This window comes from Cyprinodon tularosa, unplaced genomic scaffold (genome assembly GCF_016077235.1).
Source record: "Cyprinodon tularosa strain WSP-4 unplaced genomic scaffold, ASM1607723v1 ctg537, whole genome shotgun sequence".
NCBI classification, from domain to species: domain Eukaryota; kingdom Metazoa; phylum Chordata; class Actinopteri; order Cyprinodontiformes; family Cyprinodontidae; genus Cyprinodon; species Cyprinodon tularosa.
The window spans coordinates 143,719-166,445 of NW_024039271.1; the positions used below are offsets into that span (position 1 = coordinate 143,719).

The following is a 22,727-nucleotide window of genomic DNA, read 5'->3' on the forward strand; positions in this document are numbered from 1 at the left end:
CTATTAATGTGCTTGGACACTGAGCTCTGTGAACAGCCAGCCTCTTTAGCGATGACCTTTTGTGTCTTGCCCTCCTTGTGCAAGGTGTCGATGGTCGTCTTTTGGACAACTGTCAAGTCAGCAGTGTTCCCCATGATTGTGTAGCCTATAGAACTAGACTGAAAGACCATTTAAAGGCTTTTGCAGGTGGTTTGAGTTAATTAGCTGATTAGAGTGTGGCACCAGGGGCCATCAATTTTGAACCTTTTCACAATATTCTAATTTTCTGATATGATGAATTTGAGATTTTCATTTGTTGTCATTTGTAATCATCAAAATTAAACAAAATAAACATCTGAAATATATGAGTTTGTATGTAATGTATGAATATAATATACAAGTTTCACTTTTTAAATGGAATTACTGAAATCAATCTACTTTTTCATGATATTCTAATTTTATGACCAGCACCTGTATATGGAGCAAATCTGCAGTGTGTTTGGTTTGGTGTCATCAGTGTGATGCAGAGTCTGTGATTTAGAGTTTTCTCAACAGTTCATCAGTCTGATGGCGGCGTGGAAGAAACTGCTGCAGAATCTGCTGGACCTGCATTGAATGCTGTGAGGTCTCTTCTCTATTTATCTTTCTGAATTAAATATTAATTTAATAATTTATTGTTTAAAGTACCTAAATTAGCCGACAAAGAACCCGCCTTAAACCAGAGACAGTGAATAAAGTCCTATTTTTTTAAATAAAAATAACTACCACCCAAATATTCATCTAGTAGAAATTTGAGATGTAGATGTTTGATCAGCAATGATAGAAAAAGACTGAATGAACTCTAAAGGATCAAATGAGTCCCAGAAAAATTTATCATTTAGAATTCAAGTTTTCCAGGAGATAAATAATGAATATCTTCTTTTCAACAATCAGTTCATGACATCAACTTTTATTATTTTTGGTAGGAACCATTTTAATAATCTAAAAGTATTGAATGAGTAAAACAAAAAACTTTATTTTGACAATATTGCACTCATTACTGTTATTCTGATGTTTTGGGGCTGCCATAGCATCTGTTCTGCTGAATAATGAACAAAGCATCGCGTTGGAAGGATTTTTTTTAGGTCATCAACACTCAGGAGTCCAGGAACAGCGAGGCGGGAACTCTGAGAACCACATCCTGGTTTGAACTGAATGAGGAGGAACAATCTGGCATCTGCATGAAGGGATCCGCTCCTCCTGATTGGACCAAGAGGAGCTCCACCTGTAACGACCCCGCCTTTGACCAAATTACATTAAAAAAGGTGCATTTGAAATTCATAGTTTCTTTTTCTGACCAATTTATTAGTTTCTTCCTTAAATGACTAAAATTCAATGACTTGGATTATATTAAAATAGAGATTATGTGCAAAGCAAAAAACGAAATTCTACCAAATTAGAATTAGAATGTTGCAAATAAAAATGGTCCAAAACTTTTACTCCACAGACTTTATGGGCTGAAATGAAACTTTGACAACAGAAGAAATAAAATAATTCATTTGATTTTATCACAGTTTCAGATGAGAAGTTCCTTTCCTGGTTTCTGGAATTATTTTAATGTGTCGTTTCAGGGTTATATTTTCTGATTTGATTGTTTCCTAGAATGATTTACTGATTGACTGACTGTTTTTTCTCCTCCTGCAACATTTGGGATTCAAATCCTGAATCTCTCCTGTTCCTGATGGAAACCAGCCACTGATGTCTCCTTCCTTCACCTCCTGTCTGACCTCATCAAGCAAACAAAGTTTCTAGACTTGCAGCCTGTTTGCATAATGGTCTGCCAGCATGTTTCTAAAAACAGCTATGCCCATGTGACTCCACCCTAAATGAACGCATTGTCTGATGATAAACTCCTGAGCTCTGAAACTCAACAGACAATGTGTCTGAAAACAGGTGAAAGTTTGGATCAGGTCTCTTTCATTCACAGGGTTCAGATTTTCTAGCCATTATACCCTTATGGGGCCCTCATCCAGGGCCACAGCAGAGAAGATCTGCTGCAGTTTTCTGCAAACAAAGGTTAGATTTATTATTGGCTGAACAAACCTGAACACAGAAGGTTGTGAGTTCCAAACCCTAACCAGCAGGTCTGTGGCTCGGCTGCTGGACGGCCTCCATCCAGGTGTTACAGGAGGCGGAGCTTAGCTCACTGCTTTTTGTTCCTTTGTCTGAACATCTCACCTGATCTGGTTGCTGATGATCTATGGCACTTTAGCTATGAGGAAGAACACCGTTACCATGACAACCACCTGTTTACCACGTTAAACAGCAGCAGCTGCTGATGGATCTCCTGATGTTTACCCTGTGGGACAGGTTTGGCCTCCTGCTGTTGAACACAATGAATCCACCACTGTAAAATCAACATTTAACTCTGGAATAAATACATCTACATTTCACAGCATCTAGCCTCACAATATCTATGATTTGATTCTGTCTCTTAAACCAGGCTCCCTGTCCCAGATTCTGTCCTTCCGACATGCTGGAAACTGGGCTCAACAGAACCTGGAGCAGCCTTTGAATCATTGATGATGAGGTCCAGGTCTTCATGGTGGACCGACCCACATACAGAGGAGGGGGACATGGAGATGACTTGATGACTCCTCCTCAGCCCAAAGTTCACCAGGTGATAAACTAAGTCAACAGGAAGTGATCCAGCTAATTAATGGGATTTTCAGCTCAAGAGATGCTCAACCAACGAGTTTTTGAATTAATGATTAGTTTTGATAAACCACATGTAGGAAAATCTTATAAATATAATTAGCCTACTGATGTCGTTATTATTATTATAGTTATTGTTCCTGTTTTTTATTGTCGCTACTGTTCTTTACTGCTTTTATTTTGTAGGAAAGAAGCGGAAGTGGACCGCGGCCCTGCGCTCGTGCGCGGCAGCAGGAAGTGTCCAGGAAGTATTTATTTTGCCCAGAAATGAGAATCAAATGAGCTTGTCCTCCGGTTCGGTGCTTTGCTACCTGCGCTTCCGGTCTACCTGACCGCCCCGCGCGGCTCATCCGCGTCACAACCGTGGCTTTGGGAATGACAGCGCGAGGCGTGACGCGTTTGACCGACGGCTGTCAGACTGCTGCTGCATGGGCCGAACCGAACCGAAGGTTCTGAACATGTCCGGAGCTAAAGCCATGGAGTCCGACAAACTGGACCGGAACCCTGGCTCCGGTACTGCGGAGGACGGCGCCACCACCAAGGACCAGCCCGCCCACCTGAACGGCTGCGTCCCGCTGTCCCACCAGGTGGCGGGACACAAGTTTGGCGTGGACAAAGTGGGTGAGTAGGGCCTTCATCGCTGGGTGGTCTTCATGTTGGGGTAGTCTTTATCCTAGGTTGGTCTTTATCACGGGGTGGTCTTCATCAGAACCTGGCCCAATAGGTGAAGACATGAGGAGCAGAAGGTTCTGCTGGGCCTTCACCAGCAGGTCCATTATAAAGGAACCAGGTTGTGGTCTTCATCATAGTCCATCATCTTCATCAGAGGGGTTCTGGTCCCTTAACCAGAGGACATTAGCTGCTCCTGCTGCTGACCATCTCTCATTAACTAGCTGCTGGTAACCATCTCTCTTTAACAAGTTGGTGGTAACTAGCTTCCAGTAACTAGCTGTCATTAACCAGGTGTCATTAACTAGCTGCTGGTATCTAGCTTTCATTAACTAGCTGTCATTAACCAGATGCCATTGACTAGCTGTCATTAACCAGGTGTCATTAACTAGCTGCTGGTATCTAGCTTTCATTAACTAGCTGTCATTAAAGGAATAGTACACCCAAAACATGATTAGCCTTCATTTTCTACTCACCCCCATGCTGAACAACACTCTGGAGTACTTTTTTGATATCTCAAATGCATCTGGAGATCTGGGAGGCTTCTTGCTGTCTGCTGACATTCAAATAATGGAGGTCTATGGCGCCCGAGGCAGAAAGGTCCATAAAAGTCCACAAAAAACGTGTCAATATTCCTCCATACTGCTCGTCCAATGTATTCCAAGTGTCCTGAGTGGGTAGCATCCAGAATTTACTCGAAACGAAGTCATTTAGAATGTTTTTAGAGCATAAACAGTAGTGTATAGGATTTCCTAAAAGCGCCCCCATGCGCGCTCACGATTCTACGGAAGCCGGCAGACCAAACCAGCGCATTCAGCTTGGCAAAGAACTCATGCTCTTCCTCAACACTGAAGTCCTCAGACATTTTTCTTTCGTTGTTTCTTTCTTTGCACAGGTAAACAGCACATTTCTTCTTCTACGCTTGCATTATCGGCAGACCAGACGCTGAATGCGCACTTTCTTCCGGTTTGGTCTGCCGGCTTCCGTAGAATCGTGAGCGCGCATGGGGGCGCTTTCAGGAAATCCTATACACTACTGTTTATGCTCTAAAAACATTCTAAATGACTTCGTTTCGAGTAAATTCTGGATTCTACCCACTCAGGATACTTGGATTACATTGGACGAGCAGTATGGAGGAATATTGACACGTTTTTTCTGGACTTTTATGGACCTTTCTGTCTCGGTCACCATAGACCTCCATTATTTGAATGTCAGCAGACAGCAAGAAGCCTCCCAGATCTCCAGATGCATTTGAGATATCAAAAAAGTACTCCAGAGTGTTGTTCAGCATGGGGGTGAGTAGAAAATGAAGGCTAATCATGTTTTGGGTGTACTATTCCTTTAACCTGGTGTCATTACCTAGCTGTCATTAACCAGGTGTCATTAACTAGCTGCTGGTATCTAGCTTTCATTAACTAGCTGTCATTAACCAGATGCCATTGACTAGCTGTCATTAACCAGGTGTCATTAACTAGCTGCTGGTATCTAGCTTTCATTAACTAGCTGTCATTAACCTGGTGTCATTACCTAGCTGTCATTAACCAGGTGTCATTAACTAGCTGCTGGTATCTAGCTTTCATTAACTAGCTGTCATTAACCAGATGCCATTGACTAGCTGTCATTAACCTGGTGCCATTACCTAGCTATCACTAACCAGATGTCATTAACTAGCTGCTGGTTATCTAGCTTTCATTAATTAGCTGCCATTAACCAGCTGTCATTAACTAGCTGCCAGTAACATCTGCCATTAACTAGATGTTATTATCTAGATTTCATTAACCAGATGCCATTAACTAGCTGCCATTAACAAACTGCCAGTAACATCTGTCCTTAACCGCCTGTTGGTATCACCTGTCATTAACTAGCTGTCAGTAACCAGATGTTATTAACCAGCTGTTGGTAACTAGCTCCTCAGACTCTGAAGGCGTTTCCTGATCATTGAGATGTTTTTCTAAACTTCTTCCAGTTGTTCTTATCGGAGCTGCAGGAGATCAGCTGCTCGCCGTTCAGTCAGCTGCAGAACATCCACGAGTTTAACTAGTTTAGCTAACTGAATGATGATGCAACAGGCAGCTGTGAGGTGTCACCCATCAGGCAGAGCCACCAGAACCAGCAGAACCAGAATCCCAGCATTTCTCCTCCAGTTCATGGATGCTTTAGGGCTATGTCTGGTTTCCAAGCCGAGTCTTTGAGGGACAGACGGACGGCTGGTCGAGTCTTTGAGGGACAGACGGACGGCTGGTCGAGTCTTTGAGGGACAGACGGACGGCCGACCGAGTCTTTGAGGGACAGACGGACGGCCGACCGAGTCTTTGAGGGACAGACGGACGGCCGACCGAGTCTTTGAGGGACAGACGGACGGCCGACCGAGTCTTTGAGGGACAGAAGGACGGCCGACCGAGTCTTTGAGGGACAGACGGACGGCCGGTCGAGTCTTTGAGGGACAGAGGGAAGGCCCTAGTTTTTGAGGGACAGACGGCTTCCGACGCTACTGATGATCCAGTATAGGAACAATGTCACAGACTGGATTTCATTAAAATGCAAATATTACTTCTTCCTACGATGATTAAATACATCGATTTCCTGAAACTGATTCATTTTAGTAAATAACAGTACTGAAAAAAATGAAAGGAACACTTTGTAATCAGAGTATAGCATCAAGTTAATTAAACTTGTGGGATATTGATTTGGTCAGGTAAGTAGCAGAGGGGGTAGTTAATCAGTTTCAGCTGCTTTGGTGTTAATTAAATTAACAACAGGTGCACTAGAGGGGCAACAACGAGACGACCATCAAAACAGAAATGGATTTACAGGTGGAGGCCACTGACATTTTTTTCCCCTCCTCATCTTTTCTGACTCTTTTTTTTACCAGTTTTGCATTTGGCTAGGGTCACTGTCACTACTGTTAGCATGAGGCGCTATCTGGACCCTACAGAGGTTGCACAGGCAGTCCAACTCCTCCAGGATGGCACATTAATACATGCCACTGCCAGAAGGTTTGCTGTGTCTCCCAGAACAATCTGAAGAGCATGGAGGAGATTCCAGGAGTCAGGCAGTTACTCCAGGAGAGCTGGACAGGGCCATAGAAGGTCTACAACCCATCAGCAGGACCGGTATCTGCTCCTTTGTGCAAGGAGGAGCAGGAGGAGCACTGCCAGAGCCCTACAGAATGACCTCCAGTAGGCTTCTGGTGTGAATGTCTCTGACCAGTCAGAAACAGACTTCATGAGGGTGGCCTGAGGGCCGACGTCCTCTAGTGGGCCCTGTGCTCACTGCCCGGCACCGTGGAGCTCGATTGGCATTTGCCACAGAACACCAGAATTGGCAAGTCGGCCACTGGCGCCCTGTGCTTTTCATAGATTAGAGCAGGTTCACCCTGAGCACATGTGACAGACGTGAAAGGGTCTAGAGAAGCCATGGAGAACGTTATGCTGTCTAACAACGTTCAGCATGAGCGGTTTGGTGGTGGGTTAGTGATGGTCTGGGGAGGCATATCCATTGAGGGACGCACAGACCTATACAGGCTAGACAACGGCACCCTGACTGCCATTAGGTATCAGGATGAAATCCTTCCACCCATTGTCAGACCCTATGCTGGTGCAGTGGGTCCTGGGTTTAGTTATTTTGCATGAATATGGTTCATAATGTGGAATAAAACATATTTTTGTTTATTCAGTCAGTATTAAATACAGCTGATAAAACAGTAAGTACTTCAAACATCATTTGTTTTTTGTATTTTTATTCAGCATAGTGTTAAAAATAGGGCTGCAACTAACGATTATTTTAAAAATCGATGAATCGGCCGATTATTTTTTCGATTAATCGATGAATCGGACAAAAAAAATTTTTTATATTAACTTCTTTATTCCAAAATAAACATTTTAGACAGAACAAACAAGCACACAAGTACAGGTTGCTCATTAACTGTACTGGTGCAATATGAAAAATAAATGTTTGTGTAAAAACTACGCAAACTTACATGAGAAATGTAGCTGTACATCCACAAAATATAGGCTACTTTGTTTCATAAAGCGCAAAAAGAGACAGGCATTTTTGTTTTTAAAAGCCCCTAAGGGGTTCAAACAATAGGTCCCCCCCATTTCAACAAATGAGTTTTTTTTAGACTAGAAGAGTTCTGCCTTTTAAGACAGGAAAGTATAGCAGTTAAAGTTGCTACTTGAGAAAATACTGAACCATAGAGATAAAAATAGCCCTGTGATTCTAATTATAAATTGTATTTGGAATAAAAATGAGAGAACTAGGGGTGGTAAAAAAAACACATCCTCCAAAGACAGATATTTACATGGGAATGTGGCAGATAATTAATTGACATATTACTGATCTTGCTGGATTTTGTTCTGCTTTACTTCCATAAATTGCAGGATCTTCTTTTCTTTATCTTTGCCAGAAGATTTAAACTTTAAAAGCCTTGCCCTCATAATTTGCAAGTTAATTTATTTATAAAGAAAATATAAACGCTGCTTAACCAAATTTAAATGAAATTAAAAGTAAAATAAGTAGCCAACCTTATCACTGTCTGTAACCTACTAACAAGGTAAGGAAAGCATCAGATGAGCGAACTGAGAAACTAACGTTACGTTTCCCCTCTTTAAAATGAAACAAACATGGTTACTCATCCTGCTGATCAGCTCTCTTCACTGCCATTGAAGGCTCCAACGTGTTTTCTTTTCAGGTGCTGCGTCATAACAGTGGTGCTTCCGTGCCATGTTCATTTGTTTTTACAAAAGTTGCATGTTACGACTTTTTTCACTTTACAAAGCGCAGGCTATTTTAATTATTGTGATCAATTTGCGCCGTCAATCCCGGCGCATGCGCGCTTCATTTGCAGTCTGGACGCTGAGGGTAAACTCCTCACTAAAATCCTGCGGCTCTGACTCTGACTGCCGCGCTGAGAGGGATTCCTGTGGGAGAGGGAGAAAGGGGTTGGGATGGGGGAGGCGCCCCACGGCAGGCAAAAGCCGCCAGTGACACCGTAAAAAGTCGCCAGATTTGTCGCCAGTCGCTTTTTTGAAAAATAGTCGCTGGAGGGGTCTGAAAAGTCGCTGAGTTGGCAACACTGCAACTGCGGCGCTGACTCGCTCCGTCATATTTTTTTTTCTTCCCCCGGATGACGGCGGCGGCGGATGACGCATTAATCGCGCGACACAACTAATCGATGATTAAATTCGTTGCCAACGCTTTTAAAAGTCGATTTTTATCGATTTTATCGATTCGTTGTTGCAGCCCTAGTTAAAAATATAAATCCTATCATGTTATTGAAAGATTTCCTTGATTAAAGAGAAGCTCAGGGTTTAAGAAAATGGCTGCTTATCAATAACGGTTAGTTAATCAATTAACTTTAGAGTAAATCATTAATCATTTGCATTCCTAGTTAGCAGCAGAGCTCTTTTACTGGAAACACCGGCAGCCTGCATGGATAGAAACTAAACATCAGGGCTTTCAGTTGTTTATTTAAATCAAACATTTTAGCTAGTGCTAACTCACCAGGACGATTGCAATAAGGAAAGGAAAGCATTGTTTGACTAGCTCGCTTCAAATTAGCAATTCTTTGCTAATCTTAAAGGCAAATCATTTAAACTAAACTTTTAAATGTTATTTAATATGTGAGCGACATTAACTTCAGCATTACCCGCCCCTCTCTGCCTCTGATTGGCTCCCTGGTCGTCATGCCTACATTTAACCAATGTAATCATTAAAGCCAGTGAGGGCTAGCCAATTAGGAGCAGCGTAACGCAGGCTTCACTGTCCTAAGAAAAATGGGAAATTTGGCTCATATTCTACTTAATAGTGCGGATTGGGGGGGATTTAAAGTGAGTATACACTTTATGCCCACGTATGCCCTGGATTAAACCTCTGGTCAATTATCCTGACAGCCCATAATAATCCAGCTGTAGCTGGGGAGGAGATGGACCTGGGCATCAAACTGCTGCTGCTTCCATGTTGAGTCAATAGTTAATCTGTTCCTGGTTAAATATTAACCAGGATTATGGTTCACCGTAAGAACAGAGAGGAGTGCAGCACTCTGAAATGAACACCTCCAGCAACATGGCGACCAGTGTTTACAAGCAGCGCAGGAACCTGTGTGTTCCTTTATTTAATGATTAAAAAATAGACTTTTAATAATGATGTCAGCAGATAGATTAGAAAGATGACCCGGATTAAGAGAAGCTGTGCTGGGAGTATCCTGGATTAAAGCAGATTAGAGATTAAGCAGGTGGATTTAGTATTAACTAGCTCTAACTAATCTGTAAGTGGAGGATAACCAGGGGGATAAACAGGAGGATAAACAGGAGGATAAACAGGAGGATAACCAGGGGGATAAACAGGAGGATAACCAGAGGGATAACCAGGATGCTAACCAGGCGGATAACCAGGGGGATAACCAGGATGCTAACCAGGCGGATAACCAGGGGGATAACCAGGATGCTAACCAGGCGGATAACCAGAGGGATAACCAGGGTGATAACCAGGGGGATAACCAGGGGGATAACTAGGGGGATAACCAGAGGGATAACCAGGGGGATAACCAGAGGGATAACCAGGGGGAAAACCAGGGGGATAACCAGGGTGATAAACAGGAGGATATCCAGGGTGATAACCAGGCGGCTAACCAGGCGGATAACCAGGGGGATAAACAGGAGGATAACCAGGATGCTAACCAGGCGGATAACCAGAGGGATAACCAGGGGGATAACCAGAGGGATAACCAGGGGAAAAACCAGGGGGATAAACAGGAGGATATCCAGGATGCTAACCAGGCGGATAACCAGGGGGATAAACAGGAGGATAACCAGGATGCTAACCAGGGGGATAACCAGAGGGATAACCAGGGGGATAACCAGAGGGATAACCAGAGGGATAACCGGGGGGATAACCAGAGGGATAACCAGGGGGATAACCAGAGGGATAACCAGGGGGATAACCAGGGGAAAAACCAGGGGGATAACCAGGGGGATAAACAGGAGGATATCCAGGGTGATAACCAGGCGGATAACCAGAGGGATAACCAGGAGGATAACTGGGGGGAAAACCAGAGGGATAACCAGGGGGATAACCAGAGGGATAACCGGGGGGATAACCAGAGGGATAACCAGGGGGATAAACAGGGGAAAAACCAGGGGGATAACCAGGGGGATAAACAGGCGGACAACCAGAGGGATAACCGGGGGGATAACCAGAGGGATAACCGGGGGGATAACCAGAGGGATAACCAGGGGGATAAACAGGGGAAAAACCAGGGGGATAACCAGGGGGATAAACAGGAGGATATCCAGGGTGATAACCAGGCGGATAACCAGAGGGATAACCAGGAGGATAACTGGGGGGAAAACCAGAGGGATAACCAGGGGGATAACCAGGAGGATAACCAGGGGGATAACCTAAGGCATAAACAGAGGGATAACCAGAGGGATAACGAGGAGGATAACCAGGGAGATAACCAGGGGAATAACCAGAGGGATAACCAGGGGGATAACCAGAGGGATAACCAGGGGGATAACCAGGGGGATAACCAGAGGGATAACCAGGGGGATAACCAGAGGGATAACCAGGGGAAAAACCAGGGGGATAACCAGGGTGATAACCAGGCGGACAACCAGAGGGATAACCGGGGGGATAACCAGAGGGATAACCGGGGGGATAACCAGAGGGATAACCAGGGGGATAAACAGGGGAAAAACCAGGGGGATAACCAGGGGGATAAACAGGAGGATATCCAGGGTGATAACCAGGCGGATAACCAGAGGGATAACCAGGAGGATAACTGGGGGGAAAACCAGAGGGATAACCAGGGGGATAACCAGGAGGATAACCAGGGGGATAACCTAAGGCATAAACAGAGGGATAACCAGAGGGATAACGAGGAGGATAACCAGGGAGATAACCAGGGGAATAACCAGAGGGATAACCAGGGGGATAACCAGGGGGATAACCAGAGGGATAACCAGGGGAAAAACCAGGGGGATAACCAGGGTGATAAACAGGAGGATATCCAGGGTGATAACCAGGCGGATAACCAGGGGGATAAACAGGAGGATAACCAGGATGCTAACCAGGCGGATAACCAGAGGGATAACCAGGGGAAAAACCAGAGGGATAACCAGGGGAAAAACCAGGGGGATAACCAGGGTGATAAACAGGAGGATATCCAGGGTGATAACCAGGCGGATAACCAGAGGGATAACCGGGGGGATAACCAGGGGGATAACCAGAGGGATAACCAGAGGGATAACCAGGGGAAAAACCAGGGGGATAACCAGGGTGATAAACAGGAGGATAACAAGGGTGATAAACAGGAGGATATCCAGGGTGATAACCGGGGGGATAACCAGAGGGATAACCAGGGGGATAACCAGGGGAAAAACCAGGGGGATAACCAGGGGGATAAACAGGAGGATATCCAGGGTGATAACCAGGCGGATAACCAGAGGGATAACCAGGAGGATTAACTGGGGGGATAACCAGGGGGATAACCAGGGGGATAACCGTGGGGATAACCAGGGGGATACCCAGGCGGATAACCAGGGGGATAACCAGAGGGATAACCAGAGGGATAACCAGGGGGATAACCAGAGGGATAACCAGGGGAAAAACCAGGGGGATAACCAGGGTGATAAACAGGAGGATATCCAGGGTGATAACCAGGCGGATAACCAGAGGGATAACCAGAGGGATAACCAGGGGAAAAACCAGGGGGATAACCAGGGGGATAAACAGGAGGATATCCAGGGTGATAACCAGGCGGATAACCAGAGGGATAACCGGGGGGAAAACCAGAGGGATAACCAGGGGGATAACCAGGAGGATAACCAGGGGGATAACCAGGGGGATAACCTAAGGCATAACCAGAGGGATAACCAGAGGGATAACGAGGAAGATAACCGGGGAGATAACCGGGGGGATAACCAGGAGGATAACCGTGGGGATAACCAGGGGGATAACCAGGAGGATAACCAGAGGGATAACCAGAGGGATAACCAGGGGGATAACCAGAGGGATAACCAGAGGGATAACCAGAGGGATAACCAGGAGGATAACCAGGGGGATAACCAGAGGGATAACCAGAGGGATAACCAGAGGGATAACCAGGGGGATAACCAGGGGGATAACCAGAGGGATAACCAGAGGGATAACCAGAGGGATAACCAGGGGGATAACCAGAGGGATAACCAGAGGGATAACCAGGAGGATAACCAGGGGGATAACCAGGGGGATAACCAGGAGGATAATCAGGGGGATAACCAGGGGGATAACCAGAGGGATAACCAGGAGGATAACCAGAGGGATAACCAGGAGGATAACCAGGGGGATAACCAGGGGGATAACCAGAGGGATAACCAGGGGGATAACCAGGGGGATAGCCAGAGGGATAACCAGAGGGATAACCAGGGCAGGTTCCCTCAGATGCTCCGTTTCTCTGCTTCATTAACTTTGGGATGAATGCTGCTTCCAGCCATGACGGCTTCTCCCTGTTTGCTTCTAGGAATTCTGCAGCACCCAGATGGAACGGTTCTAAAGCAGGTCCAGCCTCCCCCACGAGGACCACGAGAAATGCAGTTCTATAGAACGGTAAGGAACAAAGGGTCGCACCAAGAATGTAGGATGTGGTCTATGAAAAACCTGAGCAGGTGGAGGATGTTCTAGAAGCGGTTATCTGGAACAAGATCTAGGAGCAGTTATCATCCTTCTGTGCTCTTCATCGTGTGTGTTTGTGTTGCAGGTGTTTGCAGAGGATTGCTCAGATCCTTGTCTTCTAGACCTCCAGAACCACCTGCCCAAATATTACGGCACCTGGTCGTCTCCTGACAGCCCGACCGGTGAGAACAGCCAGGGTTCCTCTGGTTCTCCATCAAGGTCACAGAAACACTAGAGAAGTGAAGCTCTTCTGCAGGACCTGACCATATTAGGACATGTTTTAAGCTAGCATTTGTGGCTAAATGAGAGGTGTTTGGAACAAGCAGTGGGCGATGAGAACTGTCCTCCATGATAGACCAGCTGCTCAGGACACTGAAACATCTACATCCAGACTCCTGTCGGGCTGTTCTCCTTAGGGCCATCTCGGGTTTAAGGGTTTCTCTGTGGAGTGATGGTCCTTCATGGACAGACTGATGAGGTTTTCTGGTTGGTCTTCTTCCAGAGCTCTATCTGAAGCTGGAGGACGTGACGAGTCGCTTCAACAGGCCGTGCATCATGGATGTGAAGCTGGGCCAGAGGAGCTACGACCCGTTTGCCTCCCAGGAGAAACGAGAACAGCAGATCAGGAAGTATCCTCTGATGGAGGAGATCGGGTTCCTGATCCTCGGCATGAGGGTACGTCAGATTCCCAGAACATGTTTAACTATCAGAGATCTTCTGCCAACCACTGATGAAGCATCACCAACCAGCACCTCCTTTGGAGGGTTTGAACGCTTTACTGTTCTGCAGAGGAGGACCATCCTCCTACAGGAGGTTCTCCTGGCGCTGAACCCCTGACGTTCCGCGTCTGCAAGTAGGAGGAGCTTCTGTCTGCTCACTGGTGTTCCACTGTATTCTGTTCCCAGTATGATGGGGCACCGCTTCCTGTTTCCTGTTTAAACATGATGATGATCATGAACATCATCCCTGGTAGCTCCACCAGTAAAGATGGGGGCTGGAGTCAGACAGCAGAAATGTTTCCTTAACTTTTTAAGTTTTCGATAAATGGTTTTAAGGCTGGGGCGTCCAGGACCCGGCTGTGCTCTTTCTGCTGACATCACAGCTGCATCCTGTCCCTGATTGGTGAACAGAAAAGTTTGCTCCATCAGTGCCTCTGTCGGTCCTGCCGGCTCCTCTCTGATTTTCCCATTCAGTGGAAAGTCGTCATTTGACTAGACGCCGCTGTGATGGCGGTTTAGCCACGCTCCTCATCCTCACCTGACTTGAGTTTGTTCAGCAGTCAGCAGGTTGGAAAGCAGAACAATCAGCTGTGTAGCTGTGAACAATGTGACCAGAGGATCCAGGGTTTGAGAGTGGAAACGGTCAACCAAAATAACTTCATTCACCAGATTTTGTCTGATCAATAATTATATTACAAACGTGAAAAATATAAGAAAAAAATGCAGCGTTGTTTTTAAATGTTTGGCAGGACGCCACCATGTTGCAGTACTCTAAGCGATGACATCACACGTTGGTCGGAATACCGGCGATCCTTCGTAAAACGCCTCCGACCTTTAGAGCTTCTGAATTCCATTGGTTAGGAGTTCCAGCCCTGACAGGCAGCAAACAGTCAGCAAACAGGCAGTAGCCTCAGCAAACAGTAAACAGTCAATAGCCTCAGCAAACTGGCAGCAAAAAGTCAGTAGCCTCAGCAAACGGGTATAAAACATTCAATAGCATCAGCAGTCAGAAAACAGTCAATAGCCTCAGCAAACAGGAAGCAGACAGTCACAAAACAGTCGGTAGCCTCAGCAAACAGGCAGCAAAAAGTCAGTAGTCTCAGCAAACAGGAAGCAGACTGTAACAAAACAGTCAGTAGCCTCAGCAAACAGGCAGCAAAAAGTCAGTAGTCTCAGCAAACAGGAAGCAGACTGTAACAAAACAGTCAGTAGCCTCAGCAAACAGGCAGCAAAATGTCAGTAACCTCAGCAAACAGGCAGCAAAATGTCAGTAACCTCAGCAAACAGGCAGCAAAATGCCAGTAGGCTCAGCAAACAGGAAGCAGACAGTAACAAAACAGTCAGTAGCCTCAGCAAACAGGCAGCAAAATGCCAGTAGGCTCAGCAAACAGGAAGCAGACAGTAACAAAACAGTCAGTAGCCTCAGCAAACAGTCAGTAGCCTCAGCAAACAGGCAGCAAGAAGTCAGCAGTCTCAGCAAACAGGAAGCAGACTGTAACAAAACAGTCAGTAGCCTCAGCAAACAGGCAGCAAAAAGTCAGTAGTCTCAGCAAAGAGGAAGCAGACTGTAACAAAACAGTCAGTAGCCTCAGCAAACAGGCAGCAAAAAGTCAGTAGTCTCAGCAAACAGGAAGCAGACTGTAACAAAACAGTCAGTAGCTTCAGCAAACAGGCAGCAAAATGTCAGTAGCCTCAGACAACAGGCAGCAAAATGCCAGTAGTCTCAGCAAACAGGAAGCAGACTGTAACAAAACAGTCAGTAGCCTCAGCAAACAGGCAGCAAAAAGTCAGTAGTCTCAGCAAACAGGAAGCAGACTGTAACAAAACAGTCAGTAGCCTCAGCAAACAGGCAGCAAAAAGTCAGTAGTCTCAGCAAACAGGAAGCAGACAGTAACAAAACAGTCAGTAGCCTCAGCAAACAGGCAGCAAAAAGTCAGTAGTCTCAGCAAACAGGAAGCAGACTGTAACAAAACAGTCAGTAGCTTCAGCAAACAGGCAGCAAAATGTCAGTAACCTCAGCAAACAGGCAGAAAACAGTCAGTAGCCTCAGCAAACAGGCAGCAAAATGCCAGTAGGCTCAGTAAACAGGTAGAAAACAGCCCATAGCCTCAGCAAAGAGGCAGTAGCCTCAGCAAACAGGGAGCAGACTGTAACAAAACAGTCAGTAGCTTCAGCAAACAGGCAGCAAAATGTCAGTAACCCCAGCAAACAGGCAGAAAACAGTCAGTAGCCTGAGCAAACAGGCAGCAAAATGCCAGTAGGCTCAGTAAACAGGCAGAAAACAGCCCATAGCCTCAGCAAAGAGGCAGTAGCCTCAGCAAACAGGCAGCAAAAAGTCAGTAGTCTCAGCAAACAGGGAGCAGACTGTAACAAAACAGTCAGTAGCTTCAGCAAACAGGCAGCAAAAAGTCAGTAGTCTCAGCAAACAGGGAGCAGACTGTAACAAAACAGTCAGTAGCTTCAGCAAACAGGCAGCAAAATGTTAGTAACCTCAGCAAACAGGCAGCAAAAAGTCAGTAGTCTCAGCAAACAGGGAGCAGACTGTAACAAAACAGTCAGTAGCTTCAGCAAACAGGCAGCAAAAAGTCAGTAGTCTCAGCAAACAGGGAGCAGACTGTAACAAAACAGTCAGTAGCTTCAGCAAACAGGCAGCAAAAAGTCAGTAGTCTCAGCAAACAGGAAGCAGACTGTAACAAAACAGTCAGTAGCCTCAGCAAACAGGCAGCAAAAAGTCAGTAGTCTCAGCAAACAGGAAGCAGACTGTAACAAAACAGTCAGTAGCTTCAGCAAACAGGCAGCAAAATGTCAGTAGCCTCAGACAACAGGCAGCAAAATGCCAGTAGTCTCAGCAAACAGGAAGCAGACTGTAACAAAACAGTCAGTAGCCTCAGCAAACAGGCAGCAAAAAGTCAGTAGTCTCAGCAAACAGGAAGCAGACTGTAACAAAACAGTCAGTAGCCTCAGCAAACAGGCAGCAAAAAGTCAGTAGTCTCAGCAAACAGGAAGCAGACAGTAACAAAACAGTCAGTAGCCTCAGCAAACAGGCAGCAAAAAGTCAGTAGTCTCAGCAAACAGGAAGCAGACTGTAACAAAACAGTCAGTAGCTTCAGCAAACAGGCAGCAAAATGTCAGTAACCTCAGCAAACAGGCAGAAAACAGTCAGTAGCCTCAGCAAACAGGCAGCAAAATGCCAGTAGGCTCAGTAAACAGGTAGAAAACAGCCCATAGCCTCAGCAAAGAGGCAGTAGCCTCAGCAAACAGGGAGCAGACTGTAACAAAACAGTCAGTAGCTTCAGCAAACAGGCAGCAAAATGTCAGTAACCCCAGCAAACAGGCAGAAAACAGTCAGTAGCCTGAGCAAACAGGCAGCAAAATGCCAGTAGGCTCAGTAAACAGGCAGAAAACAGCCCATAGCCTCAGCAAAGAGGCAGTAGCCTCAGCAAACAGGCAGCAAAAAGTCAGTAGTCTCAGCAAACAGGGAGCAGACTGTAACAAAACAGTCAGTAGCTTCAGCAAACAGGCAGCAAAAAGTCAGTAGTCTCAGCAAACAGGGAGCAGACTGTAACAAAACAGTCAGTAGCTTCAGCAAACAGGCAGCAAAATGTTAGTAACCTCAGCAAACAGGCAGCAAAATGTCAGTAACCTCAGCAAACAGGCAGCAAAATGCCAGTAGGCTCAGCAAACAGGAAGCAGACAGTAACAAAACAGTCAGTAGCCTCAGCAAACAGGCAGCAAAATGCCAGTAGGCTCAGCAAACAGGAAGCAGACAGTAACAAAACAGTCAGTAGCCTCAGCAAACAGTCAGTAGCCTCAGCAAACAGGCAGCAAGAAGTCAGCAGTCTCAGCAAACAGGAAGCAGACTGTAACAAAACAGTCAGTAGCCTCAGCAAACAGGCAGCAAAAAGTCAGTAGTCTCAGCAAAGAGGAAGCAGACTGTAACAAAACAGTCAGTAGCCTCAGCAAACAGGCAGCAAAAAGTCAGTAGTCTCAGCAAACAGGAAGCAGACTGTAACAAAACAGTCAGTAGCTTCAGCAAACAGGCAGCAAAATGTCAGTAGCCTCAGACAACAGGCAGCAAAATGCCAGTAGTCTCAGCAAACAGGAAGCAGACTGTAACAAAACAGTCAGTAGCCTCAGCAAACAGGCAGCAAAAAGTCAGTAGTCTCAGCAAACAGGAAGCAGACTGTAACAAAACAGTCAGTAGCCTCAGCAAACAGGCAGCAAAAAGTCAGTAGTCTCAGCAAACAGGAAGCAGACAGTAACAAAACAGTCAGTAGCCTCAGCAAACAGGCAGCAAAAAGTCAGTAGTCTCAGCAAACAGGAAGCAGACTGTAACAAAACAGTCAGTAGCTTCAGCAAACAGGCAGCAAAATGTCAGTAACCTCAGCAAACAGGCAGAAAACAGTCAGTAGCCTCAGCAAACAGGCAGCAAAATGCCAGTAGGCTCAGTAAACAGGTAGAAAACAGCCCATAGCCTCAGCAAAGAGGCAGTAGCCTCAGCAAACAGGGAGCAGACTGTAACAAAACAGTCAGTAGCTTCAGCAAACAGGCAGCAAAATGTCAGTAACCCCAGCAAACAGGCAGAAAACAGTCAGTAGCCTGAGCAAACAGGCAGCAAAATGCCAGTAGGCTCAGTAAACAGGCAGAAAACAGCCCATAGCCTCAGCAAAGAGGCAGTAGCCTCAGCAAACAGGCAGCAAAAAGTCAGTAGTCTCAGCAAACAGGGAGCAGACTGTAACAAAACAGTCAGTAGCTTCAGCAAACAGGCAGCAAAAAGTCAGTAGTCTCAGCAAACAGGGAGCAGACTGTAACAAAACAGTCAGTAGCTTCAGCAAACAGGCAGCAAAATGTTAGTAACCTCAGCAAACAGGCAGCAAAAAGTCAGTAGTCTCAGCAAACAGGGAGCAGACTGTAACAAAACAGTCAGTAGCTTCAGCAAACAGGCAGCAAAAAGTCAGTAGTCTCAGCAAACAGGGAGCAGACTGTAACAAAACAGTCAGTAGCTTCAGCAAACAGGCAGCAAAAAGTCAGTAGTCTCAGCAAACAGGAAGCAGACTGTAACAAAACAGTCAGTAGCCTCAGCAAACAGGCAGCAAAAAGTCAGTAGTCTCAGCAAACAGGAAGCAGACTGTAACAAAACAGTCAGTAGCTTCAGCAAACAGGCAGCAAAATGTCAGTAGCCTCAGACAACAGGCAGCAAAATGCCAGTAGTCTCAGCAAACAGGAAGCAGACTGTAACAAAACAGTCAGTAGCCTCAGCAAACAGGCAGCAAAAAGTCAGTAGTCTCAGCAAACAGGAAGCAGACTGTAACAAAACAGTCAGTAGCCTCAGCAAACAGGCAGCAAAAAGTCAGTAGTCTCAGCAAACAGGAAGCAGACAGTAACAAAACAGTCAGTAGCCTCAGCAAACAGGCAGCAAAAAGTCAGTAGTCTCAGCAAACAGGAAGCAGACTGTAACAAAACAGTCAGTAGCTTCAGCAAACAGGCAGCAAAATGTCAGTAACCCCAGCAAACAGGCAGAAAACAGTCAGTAGCCTCAGCAAACAGGCAGCAAAATGCCAGTAGGCTCAGTAAACAGGCAGAAAACAGCCCATAGCCTCAGCAAAGAGGCAGTAGCCTCAGCAAACAGGGAGCAGACTGTAACAAAACAGTCAGTAGCTTCAGCAAACAGGCAGCAAAATGTCAGTAACCCCAGCAAACAGGCAGAAAACAGTCAGTAGCCTGAGCAAACAGGCAGCAAAATGCCAGTAGGCTCAGTAAACAGGCAGAAAACAGCCCATAGCCTCAGCAAAGAGGCAGTAGCCTCAGCAAACAGGCAGCAAAAAGTCAGTAGTCTCAGCAAACAGGGAGCAGACTGTAACAAAACAGTCAGTAGCTTCAGCAAACAGGCAGCAAAAAGTCAGTAGTCTCAGCAAACAGGGAGCAGACTGTAACAAAACAGTCAGTAGCTTCAGCAAACAGGCAGCAAAATGTTAGTAACCTCAGCAAACAGGCAGAAAACAGTCAGTAGCCTCAGCAAACAGGCAGCAAGAATTCTGTAGCCTCAGCAAACAGGCAGAAAACAGTCAGTAGCCTCAGCAAACAGGCAGCAAGAATTCTGTAGCCTCAGCAAACAGGCAGAAAACAGTCAGTAGCCTCAGCAACCAGTTAAGTCATCAGCCTCAGTAACCAGTCAGTAAACAGTCAGCAGCTTTCTCCTCAGCTTCAGGTGCAGGTGGTAGGATTAGCGTGCTTGGTGTGGGACAGGGCGCGCCTCAGCCGGGTGGGAAGCTGAAATCCTGCTGCAGGTGCAGCTGATGATAATAATGATGATGCTGTTTCCAGGTCTACGATGCTCGCCGCGCTACGTTTGACTCGTACAACCAGCACTATGGGCGGGGCCTGGCCAAGGACACCATCAGAGACGGTGAGACCTTTATTTAAACGAACATCTGATGTGGCTAACGTCTACGAGGCTAACCTCCCCCTCCCTCCCCCCAGCAGGGTTGGCCCGGTTCTTCCATAACGGACTCTGTCTGAGGATGGACGCCATCCGGGCCAGCATTTCCCGACTGCAGCAGATTCTGCACTGGTTCCACTCCCAGAACCAGCTGGTCTTCTACGCCAGCTCCCTTCTCTTTGTCTACGAGGGCCTCCCCTCCTCCTTCCTCAGCAGGCCTCCTGTCACAGAAGCCATGATGAAAACCGCCAACCTGCTCCTGGTCGGTGATGGAGGGGAGGCGATCCAGGAGGAAGCAGGGCTGGAGAACAAAAAGGAAGAGTTTAACAACAACACGGCGGTGGCGGTGTCATGGGACGGAAGCCTCTCCACCAATCACAGGACGGATCCCTGCGGCCTCAGGGCACTCCTCCACATCAGCAGAGCGGAGGAAATGGCGGCTTCAGTGGACCGTCCACCTGTCCTGAACGATCAGAACCGACCCGCTAACGGGAACAGCAACGAAGAGGAGGGACGGAGCGGGACAGGTGGACAGGGAAGTGCTGGAGATCCAGAGGTGGAGGTCAGGATGATCGACTTTGCTCATGTTTTCCCCAGTGATAGCCAGGACCAGGGCTACATCTACGGCCTGAAGCACCTGCTGACGGTTCTGGAGCAGATCCTCTGTGGTGCTGTTCAGAACTCCTGACCTCCAGAGATCATCTTCTGAGACACGGGGCGGAACCAACCCGGTCCAAACCACTGACCGGGTCAGAAGTCTCTCCCCCAATCTGGACGGTTCTTCTGTGAGGTTCCTTCATGAGCAGCCAAACATCTAACCTACCTTCAGCCTGTGGTCCAGCCTAGCCTCCAGGCCGCCATGTCTCCTATCTCACTGGTGGGCTTCAGCTATGCTCCTCCTGGATCTGGCTCCTCCTCTGTAGATGTTTCATCTCCAGGTTCTTCAAAGCTCCTCCTACCTGATCACCTGGAAACCGACCCCACGTGTTGAGGAACATCAGAAACTGGAGTTAGAACGGGTTCTAACTGGACCTGAACGTTCATCAGCTTCTTTTTTTCCATCCATTCCTGGTTTAGAACTGGACGAGTTTCGATGTGTTTACAGAACATCTGGGTCTGTAGGGTTAAAGCAGACGAGGCGGATTAAGCTCCACCTTTTCCTTTCAACCCTTGATGATTAACTCAGGTACTCTGTTTGGTTTCCTTTAGCTTCCTAACTAACTAAGTAACTAAACTAAGTAAGTAACTAACCTAACTAACTAAGCGGCTCTCCTTCCTGTTCTGGTGGTTCTGTTGCCCTTTTCTTAGCAGGATTTTTTTCTGTTGTCCATCAGGTGGCAGGGTCAGAGGTCAGAGGTTACCGGGTCAGGGTTCAGAACCATTTTAACAGGAGTTTCTGGTTGGACCTCTCATCTGAACGGGTCCGATGGGCCGAGTCAGACCTGAATCCATTCTAAAAACGGATCTCCTGTGGTTCTGTTCCTGGTTCTAAAACAGGTTGGTTCTCTTGGAGCTTCAGCTTTCTCCTTCAGAACCTTCTAGAATCCAGAACCGCCTTCTCATCAAGCAGAGAAAGATGTTCTTGTAGAACCTAGAAGCGGTTCTGGACTCTGGTTCTGGTCTTTCCCCACATGAAGCTGTTCTTCTAACTGGATCACTTCTGACTGAACTCCTCAGGAAGCCCTGAACCCCTTTGGGTTCAGAACCTGCAGGTTTTCCATGGACCCGGTTCCATCTGGACCCGCCCCAGATCCCGGTCCCGTCTCTGGATGGTACCAGTGGGCTGGTTTCCCTTCCGTGGGATCGGTTTAGCTTTAGGGAAGGAGAAGCGTGCAGCAGTCCGACCCGAATGCTTCCTTCTTTTATCAGATGTATTTTATCTGCAGAACGCTGTGAGGTTCTGCTGCTGTTCTGATAAGATGTTTTAACGTTCTAACGGACCTTTTAGAGCTGCTGAGTGAGTTCTGGTGAAACACTGGAGAGGCTTTGAATGCTGCGGTCCAATCTCCTGCTCAGAACCGCAGCATCGTTTCCCACCTCATCTCAAACCGTCTGCTTTTAATGTTTCCCTCATGATGCTATTTTTAATAAACTCCTTTTCTAAAACCATCAGTCTCGTTCTTTTCCTCCTGCGTCCAGCTTTCAGCGCGACGCAGATCCACACCGGATAGAGTCCTAAGTGGATCTACCGAGCAGCAGGATCAGCATCAGTTCATCATCTCTATCCAGCCCATGTAGGGTGTCTCCAGAAGACAAACGTCCTGCAGCGCTGTCTCTCATTGCATCTGGGTGGAGCGTCCCTGTAGCGGCGTCTCTCAGAGCAGTCGTTGGTTTTAGAGGTGGAGGTTCTGCATGGAGTTCTGGATCTGATGGAGCTGAAATGCTTCCATCAGTTCTGGATCAAAGACTGGTGTCGCTGTCCACACTTTGTGGTGCTGAAAATGCAGCAGCTGCTTTCATCTGCCCCCTCCTGATCTATTGGATCATCATCTGATCATCATCCCTGGTTGAAGCTTTGGAGACCTGCTGCCAACCAGCCGTTATTTCCTTTAACCCTTTATAGGGCGCTTAGT

General features: G+C 46.7%; 1 protein-coding gene across 2 annotated transcripts; it reads left to right on the plus strand.

Moving 5' to 3' along the window:
• The first annotated feature begins 2,109 nt into the window (after nt 1–2,109).
• Nucleotides 2,110–22,260, plus strand: ipmkb (inositol polyphosphate multikinase b). 2 transcript variants are annotated; one of them, XM_038304543.1, is made up of 8 exons: nt 2,110–2,328; nt 2,462–2,638; nt 2,860–3,294; nt 12,845–12,930; nt 13,082–13,178; nt 13,499–13,671; nt 20,040–20,121; nt 20,196–22,260. In XM_038304543.1, exons 3-8 carry the CDS (start codon nt 3,102–3,104, stop codon nt 20,840–20,842), a joined length of 1,278 nt encoding a protein of 425 aa, XP_038160471.1. In that variant the 5' UTR covers nt 2,110–2,328; nt 2,462–2,638; nt 2,860–3,101; the 3' UTR covers nt 20,843–22,260. The 2 variants fall into 2 exon arrangements, with proteins under 2 accessions (XP_038160471.1, XP_038160472.1); XM_038304544.1 differs by lacking the exon at nt 2,110–2,328 and having other exon boundaries at nt 2,472–2,638; nt 20,199–22,260.
• Nucleotides 22,261–22,727: the final 467 nt, after the last annotated feature.

Excerpts from the sequence above, each read along its gene's own strand:
- ipmkb (XM_038304543.1), top strand. The coding sequence starts at position 3,102 with ATGGGCCGAACCGAACCGAAGGTTCTGAACATGTCCGGAGCTAAAGCC. Across the intron at positions 12,931-13,081 it reads AAATGCAGTTCTATAGAACG|GTGTTTGCAGAGGATTGCTC; the intron begins GTAAGGAACAAA and ends TTTGTGTTGCAG. Across the intron at positions 13,179-13,498 it reads GTCTCCTGACAGCCCGACCG|AGCTCTATCTGAAGCTGGAG; the intron begins GTGAGAACAGCC and ends GTCTTCTTCCAG.